This window comes from Hyla sarda, chromosome 7 (genome assembly GCF_029499605.1).
Source record: "Hyla sarda isolate aHylSar1 chromosome 7, aHylSar1.hap1, whole genome shotgun sequence".
NCBI lineage: Eukaryota > Metazoa > Chordata > Amphibia > Anura > Hylidae > Hyla > Hyla sarda.
Genome location: NC_079195.1, coordinates 32,430,695 through 32,443,471, shown reverse-complemented (window position 1 = coordinate 32,443,471; position 12,777 = coordinate 32,430,695). Strand labels below are relative to the sequence as shown.

At 41.4% G+C, this 12,777-nt stretch overlaps 1 protein-coding gene and 1 pseudogene across 1 annotated transcript in view; both read left to right on the top strand.

Annotated features, from left to right (window-relative positions):
• Positions 1–12,777, top strand: part of LOC130282229 (ovostatin-like) — a 63,988-nt gene that overhangs the window by 30,885 nt on the left and 20,326 nt on the right. Inside the window, exons 16-20 of the mRNA XM_056530248.1 lie at positions 1,747–1,917; positions 6,184–6,319; positions 6,419–6,542; positions 8,385–8,616; positions 9,661–9,784. Of these exons, the coding sequence (XP_056386223.1) occupies positions 1,747–1,917; positions 6,184–6,319; positions 6,419–6,542; positions 8,385–8,616; positions 9,661–9,784 (787 nt within the window). The remainder of the gene's footprint in view (positions 1–1,746; positions 1,918–6,183; positions 6,320–6,418; positions 6,543–8,384; positions 8,617–9,660; positions 9,785–12,777) is intronic.
• Positions 3,042–3,189, top strand: LOC130283714 (U2 spliceosomal RNA; annotated as a pseudogene).

The following is a 12,777-nucleotide window of genomic DNA, read 5'->3' as shown; positions in this document are numbered from 1 at the left end:
CCGGCCTCAAAGGCCGGATGAAGCGCTGATGCGCGAAATAACCGGTTATAGCCTCTGAGCGCACAAACCGTCTCGGTCAGATGTTCTACTCCATATAGGAGTGCCGTTCGCCGATACCGGTGGTGAGTGCGGGTTTGTCTTTTTTCTTCTACGTACTGACGATTTTTCATTCTATACCTATCTCCAGTCCTATCAAACCCATTTTTTTTTACTCATATCTTCTTTTCTGCCTGACCATCTCTCCGTTTTTCTTGTAATTTCCAATTTCCCATATTGGTGACCAGGTTCTCCAGACATGAAAGCGATAACATAGCAGTGATCACCAGCAGACATGGATGTCATGAGTTTCTTTTTTATTTTTTTTACAATGCTTATCTTGATGAAGCAGAAACTAGTGATATAGGTTAGTGTTTATGTATTTTGGCTTTTAAAGGGGTTATCCAAGGAAAACACACACACACACATATATATATATATATATATATATATATATATATATATATATATCAACTGAACAGAAAGAAACTAAAAATTTAATTTAAAAGGGGTATTCCAGGAAAATAATTTTTTTTATACATATCAACTCAACTGGCTCCAGAAAGTTAAACAGATTTGTAAATTACTTCTATTTAAAAAAATCTTAATCCTTTCGGTACTTATGAGCTGCTGAAGTTGAGTTGTTCTTTTCTGTCTAAGTGCTCTCTGATGACTCCTGTCCCTGAGAGTAGAAGCAAATCTCCATAGCAAACCTCTTCTACTCTGTGCAGTTCCCGAGAAAAGCAGAGGTGTCAGCAGAGAGCACTGTTGCCAGAAAGAAAAGAACAACTCAACTTCAGCAGCTGATAATTATTGGAAGGATTAAGATTTTTGAATAGAAGTAATTTACAAATCTGTTTAACTTTCTGGAGCCAGTTGAGATATATATATATATATATACCATTTTATAACATTTTTTTTCCTGGAATACCCCCTTTAAATTTAAATTTTTTAATTGATTAATAATATTTATTGAAGTTTTAACAAGATATACAAACAGTTCTGCAAAAATTGCAATTAGAAACAGGGAAAAAAGTTCCCTCCATCAATCAATACAAGGAACAAACACAAAAATATAATATATATATATATATATATATATATATATATATATATATATATATAAAAGTCAAAAAAGTATTGCAGCACTACTCAGCCTCAATGTGTGGGTGCCAGCGTCCAAAAAACTTCTTGACCAAAAGTCCTCAGTTTAAATAGGATCCAACAATAACGCAGCACTCCAAAGAACGGTGAAAAAAGTGTTGATTTATTCCTGTCACATCAGTACAAGCAACGTTTCTGCTCCTATGGAGCCATTTTCAAGCTTGGAAATGGCTCCATAGGAGCAGAAACGTTGCTTGTACTGATGTGACAGGAATAAATCAACACTTTTTTCACCGTTCTTTGGAGTGCTGCGTTATTGTTGGATCCTATATATATATATATATATATATATATATATATATATATATCTATATATCTCTATCTATATAGATAGATAGATAGATAGATATAGATAGATAGATATATATATATATATATATATATTTAAAAATTCTGCAACATTGGGTAGTTACAATGAATTCTTCATATACAGGTGCATTATAAAGAAGTAGAACAGCATAAGGTGTAGAGAATAGGATAATCACCTAATGTGGTAAACATCCAGGACACGGAAGTGACTGTATTGATCCTTATGTTTTTTTTTAGGTCTATTCATCTCTACAATACAATAGTCTGAATGGATACTACATAGCAGGATACAATGTAGCTCCACCTGAACCTCCTTGTATTGATGCTAACAAACAAGTCCTGATAGATGGATTGTACTGGTCACCTGTTGACTTCCAAAATGAAGAAGATACTTTCCAGGAGTTGAGTGTAAGTATTGTAATTTTTTTTTTTTTTTATCATCAGACATTTAAAGTATAAAATAAACAGATGTTCACTTAGAAATCAGGGTAAATGGAAAAGGTTATGGGGGGGGGGGGTATTTATCAAAGGATTTATGTGTTTTTTTCACGTAACTTTGGTGCAATACTTTGGCGCAGTATCTTTTTGTTCCAAAGTTTGGCGCGTCTTCTCCACTGTCATTTTTACAACTTTCTCAAAATAACACAGTTGTGTGTGTGATTTTAACTTTAGTCAGTAATTCATCATTTGGCGCAATTTTTGCACAAATCCCGTTTATTTTTTTTTGGCGCAAATCCCCGCCAAGAAATTTTGCACATGGAAAACACACTTAGCAATGTCAGAAAATGTAAAGGCGTCAAAATACATAAAACATTTTTTTTTGGGAAAGCAGCAACGCCTCCGAGGCTGCGCAATACTATCCTGCGACATAGTTGTCTCTGAGGGACCTTCACCCTCCGTTGAGTCAGCATTGGACATGGCCACACAGGGTCAGGAAAGGTAAGCACTAAAGCAGGGGTCTCCAACCTGCGGACCTCCAGATGTTGCAAAACTACAACACAGCCAACGGGCATGCAGTGGTCTTCAACCTGCGGACCTCCAGATGTTGCAAAACTACAATTCCCAGCATGCCCAGACAGCCGTTGGCTGTCCGGGCATGCTGGGAGTTGTAGTTTTGCAACATCTGGAGGTCCGCAGGTTGAAGACCACTGCACTAAAGTAACCAAAAAATAAAAAATAAAAATACCCAAGTTTAAAATAAAATCCATTTCACATGGTGGCTATTAGTGTTGAGCGGCATAGGCCATATTCGAATTCGCAATATTTCGTGAATATATGGCCGAATATTCGTCATATATTCGCTAAATTTGCATATTCGTAATATTTGCGTTTATTTTTGCATATGCGGAAATTTACATATGAGAAAATTAGCATATGCGGAAATTTGCATAAGCGGAAATTAGCATATGCGAAAATTCGTACGCCAATCTCACACAGTAGTATTAGAGCCTTCTTTACACCACACAAGCTGGAAGCAGAGAGGGGTGATCACTGTCATGTGTACTATGGAAAAAAATAAATAAAAAACAATATTCGCTTCTCGGCCTTTTGGCTAAGATCAAGTGTAGTATCTGTTCTTATTAGTGTTGCTCGCGAATATTCGCAATACAAATTTTATTTGCGAATATCGCATATTCGCGAATTCGCGAATATTTGCAAATATAGCACTATATATTCGTAATTACGAATATTCTTTTTTTTTTTACAGTACACATAACAGTGATCATCCCTCTCTGCTTCCAGCTTGTGTGGTGTAAAGAAGGCTCTAATACCACTGTGTGAAACTGGTGTGCAAAGTTTCGCATATGCGAAAATTTGTACATGCTATTTTTCGCATATGCGAAGTTTTGCATATGCGAAAATAAAACGCGAATATTCGCGAATATATGACGAATATTCGTCCATATATTCGCGAATATTCGCGAATTCGAATATGGCCTATGCCGCTCAACACTAGTTCTTATCAGTTTTCATGCTGGTGGGGATGGGTGCTGCATGGAGGATGCAGGTGTACCAGGGCTTTCCGGGGCTGGTTCTGAGGAATCAGCTCGACGGCTGCCCCGATGTGACCTGTTCCCTCCGGGTCTCGCCACGAGGCTGAGAGGGTCTAGAGCCGAGGTACTTTTGTGCCTCGGGGAGTGGTGACCCCGAGGTGCCGAAACTCACTGGGAATACTGGCTCACTGAGTTGAAGCACGGGCACCATAATCTCTTCACCTTGTGGCACTCACCTCTTGATTCCCGGCCTTCTGGCTAGGATCAGAGAAATTTTTATAGATCCGGCCCGATGTCCGGGCAGTATATCTGCACACATTCACTTATTTATTTCTTTTTTTGTCTCACTGTGTCACTTTTTGCGTGTTGTGTGTTCACAGGATTTGTCAGGATGCGGTAGCCCTTCTGGGTGTCCCTCCTGGCGGTCTAGGGGAGGTGTGTGTGGCCATTAGGTTCCGCACCTCCCTGCAAACACCCCGGGTACTCCTGCTTTGGCAGGGTATCTACCGTTATCGGCTCTGCGGGCAGATATCCTGGCTAACGCCAAGGGGGATGCCGGGAGCATTTGTGGTCCCCTAGTAGCTTCGGCGAAAAGGGACATCGAACCTGAAACCTCGCAGGTACCTTTTGGTCCGGAGGCGAAGGGTAAGGTTTGTTGGGGGGCCTCTCTCCTATCGGAGAAGGGCTTGCGATAGACCGCATCCTTTGTGCACGTTTTTTTTGTGTAACACGTTTGCACTTTTTCTTGCACTTTGGGTGAATCGAGAGCACGTTCCTCGGCTTTAAAAAAAAAAAAATGATCCCGACTCTTTTGTGTCGCACGTCCTGTGCAACTCTTTATGCAACACATTTTACTGGTAGAAACCCGACAGTTTTCCAATTACTTGGAGTATGTTTTTTAACTAAAGGGGCGTGGTTTGCATAACTAGGGGCGTGTTCCCGACATTTTCCTGAAAACCCGACAGTTGAATTAAAAAACCCATCAGAAAATTGTGAATTGCTGAACTTGAAAACCCGACTGCCTTGAGGTGCGGGGAATCTGTTAAAAAGTTGTTGTTTTTTTTTTTTAATCCTGTTACTTTTTCCCCTTAGTAGCTTTTTATATAAACATTTTTATTTATTTCTTTGAAATTTTTCTTTTTTTTTTTTTTTTTTCAATCTTGGCTTTTCTTTCCTTTTTTCTCTTTTTACTTTTTATTTATTTATTTTTTTTTGTTAAAGGGGTATTCCAGGAAAAAAAATTTCTTTTTTTTCTTGCTCCAGAAAGTTAAACCGATTTGTAAATTACTTCTATTAAAAAATCTTAATCCTTCCAATAATTATCAGCTGCTGAAGTTGATTTGTTCTTTTCTGTCTAGCAACAGTGCTCTCTGCTGACATCTCTGCTTGTCTCGGGAACTGCACAGAGTAGAAGAGTTTTTCTATGGGGATTTGCTTCTACTCTGGACAGTTCCCGAGACAGCTGTCATCAGAGAGCACTAAGACAGAAAAGAACAACTCAACTTCAGCAGATCATAAGTACTGAAAGGATTAAGATTTTTTAATAGAAGTAATTTACAAATCTGTTTAACTCTCTGGAGCCAGTTGAGATATATATATATAAGTTTTTTCCTGGACAACCCCTTTAACCCATTAACGACCATGAATGTAAAGTTTCATCTTGGTGCAGAGTTACTTTGCTTCATTTATTTGCTTTGTGCTTTATTTTTCCTATGCGACCCTTTTTTCCCCCATGCGACAGAATTTAATATCATGCGACAGAATTTTCCCGACATGTTCGATACATTGATAAATACTTATGAGAAAAAAATTTCGGGGAAAAAAAAAACACTCTGAAAATAACCCGACACTCTTAGTAAATCAGGGCCATTGTCTGCAGTTCTTGAAAGTTAAAGGGGTACTCCCGTGGAAATTATTATAATTTTTTTTAATCAACTGGTGCCAGAAAGTTAAACAGATTTGTAAATTACTTCTATTAAAATATCTTAATCCTTCCAGTACTTTTTAGGGGCTATATACTACATGCTTTTCTTTTTGCTTTTCTCTGATGTCACGACCACAGTGCTCTCTGCTGACCTCTGCTATCCATTTTTGGATATGCCCAGAGCAGGAGAAAATCCCCATAGCAAACATAAGCTGCTCTGGACAGTTCCTAAAATGGACAGTTTAGGTCAGCAGAGAGCTCTGTGATCGTGACATCAGAGAAATCCAAAAGGAAAAGCTTTTCCGCTGCAGTATACAGCCCATAAAATGTATTGGAAGGATTAAGATTTTTTTTAATAGAAGTAATTTACTAATCTGTTTAACTTTCTGGCACCAGTTGATTTAAAAAAATAAAGTTTTCCACAGGAGTACCCCTTTAAGCGCGACGGTGACTGGACTCTGAGATAACGGCGGAGGAGGGGGAGCAGGGAAGGTAAGTACAGGCTTTTTTAAATTCATTATACAGCCTGGTCACATATCTTTGAAATAATAGAATGAGTGTTTTCCAATCAGGGTGCCTCCAGCTTTTGCAAAACTACAACTCCCATCATGCCCGGACAGCCAAAGGCTGTCCGGGCATGATGGGAGTTGTAGTTTTGCAACAGCTTGAGGCACCCTGGTTGCGGAAACCCTGCTATAGATTCTCAAACCATCCAGTAAAATGTTCCTTATATAACGGTGACTCTGTCTCTTTCAGAGCGTCGGCATGCTGTTTATTACGAACACAACATTAAGGAGACCTGCGCTGTGTGGGCGGAGCTCTTTTATTCAACCGCGACCTGTTTTTCTTAATAGTGCGTCTGGATTTGATTCAAGCTTTATGAGCGCTGAAGGTAACACAACATCCGCTGAAACATTAGGTTGACTCCATTACTAACAATGACCGGTGACAATTCTATGCCTATATATAATATCATTATTCTTTCACACAGCATTCAGACCCGCCGCATCATTTGCTGCAGATTTTTCAGCTCCTCCCAGCACATCTCCCGGAGTGGTTGAAAGTGTGCGGAGCAACTTTGCTGAAATGTGGTTCTTTAATCGGACGGAAATAGGGTGAGAGTGCGATAAGCCGCAGGATCGGCCATCTTGAATCTGTCATTGCAAATCAGTAAAGATTTTCCAGGAGCATGATAAAAAAAAAAAAAAAAAAAAACATTGCTGCTTCCACAGTGCCAATCGTGTGCACAGGTCGTTTGTGGTATTGCAGCTCAACCTTATTTCATTCAATGAAGTTGTGCTGTGATGCTACCATAAATACAGCCAATGGTGTATTAAAGGGGTACTCCAGAGGGATTTTATTTTCTAATGAAATGGTGTCAGAAAGGTAAGCAGATTTGTAAATCACTTCTATATAAACATTAAAATTGTACTCCTTCCAGTACTTATCGGCTGCTGTATGCTCCAGAGGAAGTTGTGTAGTTTTTTTCTAGTCTGACCACAGTGCTCCCTGCTGCCACCTCTGTCCAAGTCAGGAACTGTTAAGAGCAGGAGAGGTTTGCTATGTGGAATTGTTCGTGCTCTGGACAGTTCCTGACTTGGACAGAGGACAGAGGTGGCAGCAGGGAGCACTCTGGTCAGACTGGAAAGAACTACACAAATTCCTCGGGAGAATACAGCAGCTGCTAAAATCTGGAAGGGTTAATATTTTTATACAGAAGTATAAATTCCTAGCACCACTTGATTTGAAAACATTTTTTTCATTCCTCTGGAGTACCCCTTTAAGGTTTTCTGCTGCCCTAGGCTGGGGGGGGGGGGGGGGGATGTGTAATGGGAAGAAGTGAAATTGCTGCCTCATTCTCCGACTCTTTCTCCTGCTCCAAATCCATCACAGCCTCTCCCAGAGACAGAGCACCGCAGCACAATCATAGAGCAGTGTCTACTGTCAGCTTAGGAGATGGCAGGACTTGGCTTACAGTTACAGGGCGCCCTCTGCTGGCTCGGAAGCTGTTTTCACTGCTACGCAGATCATATCCTCCCTCTTACTCTGAGCAAAAGTGCAGGCATTGGTGTATTGGAGTGACATTTCTGCCACCCCTTAAACTTCCACCCTAGGTCCGGACCCCAGTGGCCTAGTGGTAAATACGCCATTGGATACAGCCCATACGGTTCTGTGTCTGGCAGAATAATACAGGCAGAAGAGATCAAATAAATGTTCTTTTTTTTAGGACAGCGCATTTCTAGAGAAATGCTCCACTTTTCATCAGTTATTTTTACAGTATAAAACACTTATATATCAACACCTATATATAGCTATAACAATAAGATCACATATATAAAACAGTACGATTCATCTTACTGATATATCTATATAAATATATGTAAATATATGATTGTGTGTGTGTGTGTGTTCGTACTTTGGAATGTAAAGGACCTGATGATAAGAGGAGCATTTCTCTAGAAATGTGTTGTCCTAAATAAAATATTGGAAATATGCAAAGAAAAGGGGTCTCAATCTAATTGTACATTTCTATTGTGGGTGCTGATCAGTGTACCAAAGCACATGAAATTAGAAAAAGGGGAAAAGGGGAACACACTGAAATAGCATCAACACACGAAATATAGAAAATATATACCAATTTTATTACCAAATAAGAGGAGCATTTCTCTAGAAATGTGTTGTCCTAAATAAAATATTGATTATATTGATTATTTCATCACTGCTGCCCGTATATGATTATTCTGCCTCCCAGTGAGCATTACACTGCTAAAACGAAATTTGTGGAGTTCTCCCGAATTTCCAACCTTGCCTTCTGCCTTAACTGTATATAGCTAAGACATTGGAATATATCATAATTCATTTCACCCACTAGTGAAGGAATGTGGGAGATCCACTTATTTTGCAATGAAACTTGGGTAATTGTATAAAGATTTTGTAACCCTGGTAATCTCTTCTAGTGAAAGCGGTTCCGTCTCTCTGCCCATGGAGGTGCCCGGCACTATCACTGAATGGAAAGGAGACATGGTCTGTTTGAATTCTGCGGCTGGTTTTGGAATGACCAAGTATCCGGCCAACTTCACCTCCTACCAGGAGTTCTTTGTAAGCGAGTCTCTTCCTTATTCCATTGTCCGAGGAGAGATCCTGATCGCAAGAGTTATTTTATCCAGTACCCTGCCCAAATGTGCCAAGGTGAGGATCTGCTGTCTGTTGTCTGTTCGTTACTCTTCATGGTCATTGCTGGAGGGGAGGAGGACCTGGAAGGGCTTGTGCTCAAGGTGTTGGGTACAAGAGAAGCAAAGATTATGGGAATAGTCTAGTGTAGTGAGCCTTTGTTTTAACATGGGAAAAGAGCCAGATAACTGCCCAGGCTCTGCGTCTATGCACTGCAATTTAAAGCAGTCAGATCCTGTCAGATCCAACAAAAATATATATTTTTTTAATATATCACTCAGTACCTAATCCTGACCATGTACATCTAATTTTTAAGTGTCTAGCACCTTTATTTATTTTTTATTACACTTTCAATTTATCCCACTAGTCTGACATCCTCTCAAAGGGAGGGGGCGTGGCCTCACCGTGCAGGTCTCTGCCCCCCCCCCCCCCCTCCTCATTATGCTGTCTGCTCACATCTCCCCTAGCATTAGCAAAACTACAACTCCCACCTTGTCCTCACTGACAGTAGTGGGACACAAGCTGACAGTGGGAGGCTTTTTCCTCCAGCTGTGAGCCCTGCCCTCACAGCTGTCAATCAAGGAAGTGTGTCCATGACATAGGTGATGATGCCTGGACACAGCAGGACTAGTATGTGTCCAAGCAGGCGGGGGGGGGGGGGGGGCAGTTGTTTGACTGGATTTTTCAGTATGAAATATTGAAAATGTTCTAATGAAAGCAATTGCAAAATGTATTGGTTATACATGCTTTACAACATATCAAACGTTTTTGTACCTGATTGTGCCCATTTAAGTGGTTTGTTCCCCTCTAAGGCACCCAGGGGCCATATGAGGCACAGGATCCACTTACCCTCCAACATACAGGAGTTTGGCAGATCGCTTATATGGTGGACCACTATTGATTTATTTACATAATAGTTTCCATTACTTTTCATGATAAATTGGTTAAAACTGATTTACTTAAAGTGTAACTACAACATTGGTATGGTGGCTGGATACTCTTTAAAACTCCAGACAACTCCATAGCCCCCTTCTTAAACTCCTTTATCTCCTGTCTGTGCAGGTCCGGGCAAATATCAGCTCTTCTGATGACTACACAGTAGAAGCAATGGATGAGGAAAACGTCAAATGCATTTGCTCTGGACAAAGAGCCACATTCTCTTTTAGCTTGAACGCTAAATCAGTAGGTGAGTTTAGACGCCATATATATATATCAGATAGATATTGGGGGATGGATGGGCATTTTTGAGTAAAGGGTTAAGTTATCATTCATTGTTAAATTTCACATTACAAATTATAATTTTTGGTTGAAATAATAATTTTTTACCTAATACATATTGGTACCTTTAAAGTAGTCCTCCACTGGCCAGCGTTCAGAACTAAATGTTTCGAAACTGTTTTCACGCTGCAGGAGTCGGCCACGCCCATCGTGATGTCATGGTCACGCCCTCTCAATGCAAGTCTATGGGAGGGGGCGTGACTACCGTCACGCCCCCTCCCATTGACTTGCATTGAAGGGGTGTGGTCATGGCATCACTAGGGGCGTGGCCAACCCCTGGAGCGTAAAAACAGCGCTCACAACATTTAGTTCTGAACACTGGCCAGTGGAGGACCCCTTTAATGCCTATTCGAATCAGGTCAACTAAACTTCTCAAAAAATTCCTACTTGTATATAGCGCCAACATATTCCACTGCAGTGCAGAAAGCTTATCATCACCCAGTTGGGTCCCTCTCTCCATAGGGGCTCACAATCTAAATTCCAAATTCAAATGTTTGCATGTGTGGAAAGAGAACATACAAACTCCTTGCAGATATTGTCCATTGTAGGAAAAAATTTTAGGTGCCCAGTGGTGCAAGGCAACAGTGCTAACCTGAGCAAACATGATGCCTATCCCTTAAGCTGCCCATACACCTTCAACAGTAGTCTGCTGAATGTTTATTTGGCCAACAGTAATCTCTCCAGATAACTAGTGTTTAGCACGAATATTCATAATTCTAATTTTTATCGCGAATATCGGCACATCACAATTTCGTGAATATTACAATACAGGAATTTAGGTGCACTACTGTGATAGATGTACACAGTGACATTGGCTATCCCTCAACACTGATGTTAAAATATAGACATTCGCCAGTATATCCTTATATGAAGGACATACCAGAGCCCGCACACCAACACCAAGGTTTCTCAAATGGCGCGGGACCTAGCGCTAAACCTACCTGTACATGATAAGCAAAACAGGGGCCAGTGGGGAATTACGGCAGCGGGGCTAAACACCCTCCAGCGTGGCTAAACGCACATACAATGGGAGGAGGGAGGCAAACTGCAAGCCCCACCTGAGTTGGCTAATATAGGTGCATGGCCTCACAGGTGCTACCTCAATGCTGCCTGGAAAAATGTTCAAGGCGCATTACATATGGAGTTTACACACACCCAAGTATAAAATTTAAACAACAACAAAGAATGTGGTCTCAAATGGCTGGAGGTGCTCTACCCCAAATGCGGTTGTGCATTTATACTGACGGAGCAGATCCTGCCTTTGTAGTTTGTTGCTAGGGGCGATCCCCAGCATAAAAATGCATACAATGGAGGATGCCTGCAGCGGACTACAAGTGCCACAATAGAATCCTACACCAGATAGACGGTGCGGAACAATACAATACAGGAATTTAGGTGCACTACTGTGGTAGATGTATACAGTGACATTGGCTATCCCTCAACACTGATGTTAAAATTGAGACATTCACCAGTATATCCTTAGATGAAGGACATACCAGAGCCCGCACACCAATGCCAAGGTTTCTCAAATGGCGCGGGACCTAACGCTAACCTACCTGTGCGTGATAAGCAAAACAGTGGCCAGTGGGCAATTATGGCAGCATTAAGTCGACTCACACATACAATGGGAGGAGGGAGGCAAACTGCAAGCCCCACCTGAGTTGGCTAATATAGGTGCATGGCCTCACAGGTGCTACCTCAATGCTGCCTGGAAAAATGTTCAAGGCGCATTACATATGGAGGATATACTGGCGAATGTCTCAATTTTAACATCAGTGTTGAGGGATAGCTAATGGCACTGTATACATCTACCACAGTAGTGCACCTACATTTCTGTATTGTATTGTTCTAATTGTTACACATCCACACCGTTTATCTGGTGTAGGATTCTATTATGGCACCTGTAGTCCGCTGCAGGCATCCTCCATTGTATGCATTTTTATGCTGGGGATCGCCCCTAGCAATGGACTACAAGGGCAGGATCTGCTCCCCCAGTATAAATGCACAACCGCATTTGGGGTAGAGCACCTCCAGCCATTTGAGACCGTGTTCTTTGTTATTGTTTAAATTTTGTGAATATGTAGAATATAGTGTTATATATTCGTAATGATGTAATTTTTTTTTTCACATAACATTTTTTATGGATAGGGGATAAGGGATAGGGGATAAGATTTCTGATTGTGGGGATTCTGCCGCTGTGGACCCCGCAATCTGGGCTGTGGCACCCCAGACGTCCGGTGTACGGAGCGAACTTCGCTCCATGCCAGATGACTGGAGATGCAGGGCGGAGGCTCGTGATGTCACGGTCATGCCCCGCTCGTGACATCATGGCCATGCCCCCTCAATGCAGGTCTATGGGAGGGGTCGTCACACCCCCTCCCATAGACTTGCATTGAGGGGGCATGGCGGTGGCTTCACGAGCGAGGCAGGGCCGTGATGTCACGAGTCTCCGCCACTGCACCCTATGCTCTAAACAAATGCTGGGTGCAGCAGGGAGATCGTGGGGGTTGCAGGGGTCCCTTTGGATAGGGGATAAGATGTCTAAGAGTGGAGTTCCCCTTTAATGTTCTTACCTTTTTACATAGAAGTCATTTAGCCCTTATCAGTGTTATCAGGTGTTAAAGGAGTCTTCATGTCTGCAGCAGGTCTTCTTCTGTGCACCCAGGGCAACACTTCTCCTTCCCTTGGCTTAGCCTTGTTATTGGCTGGATCCAAACCAACCTTATTTAAGTGGACATCGATGTGGATAGAACTTCCCATCTCCGAACATCCCTATGCAGAACCCATTAGAAAGTGTTTTTTTTATAGTAACATAAGCAGAAAAGCTGGAAGATTGTGGGCTTTAAAGGAGATGTCCCTTCTGCAATAGTTTCTTTATAAAGGGACCCTCTGGCCACCAGC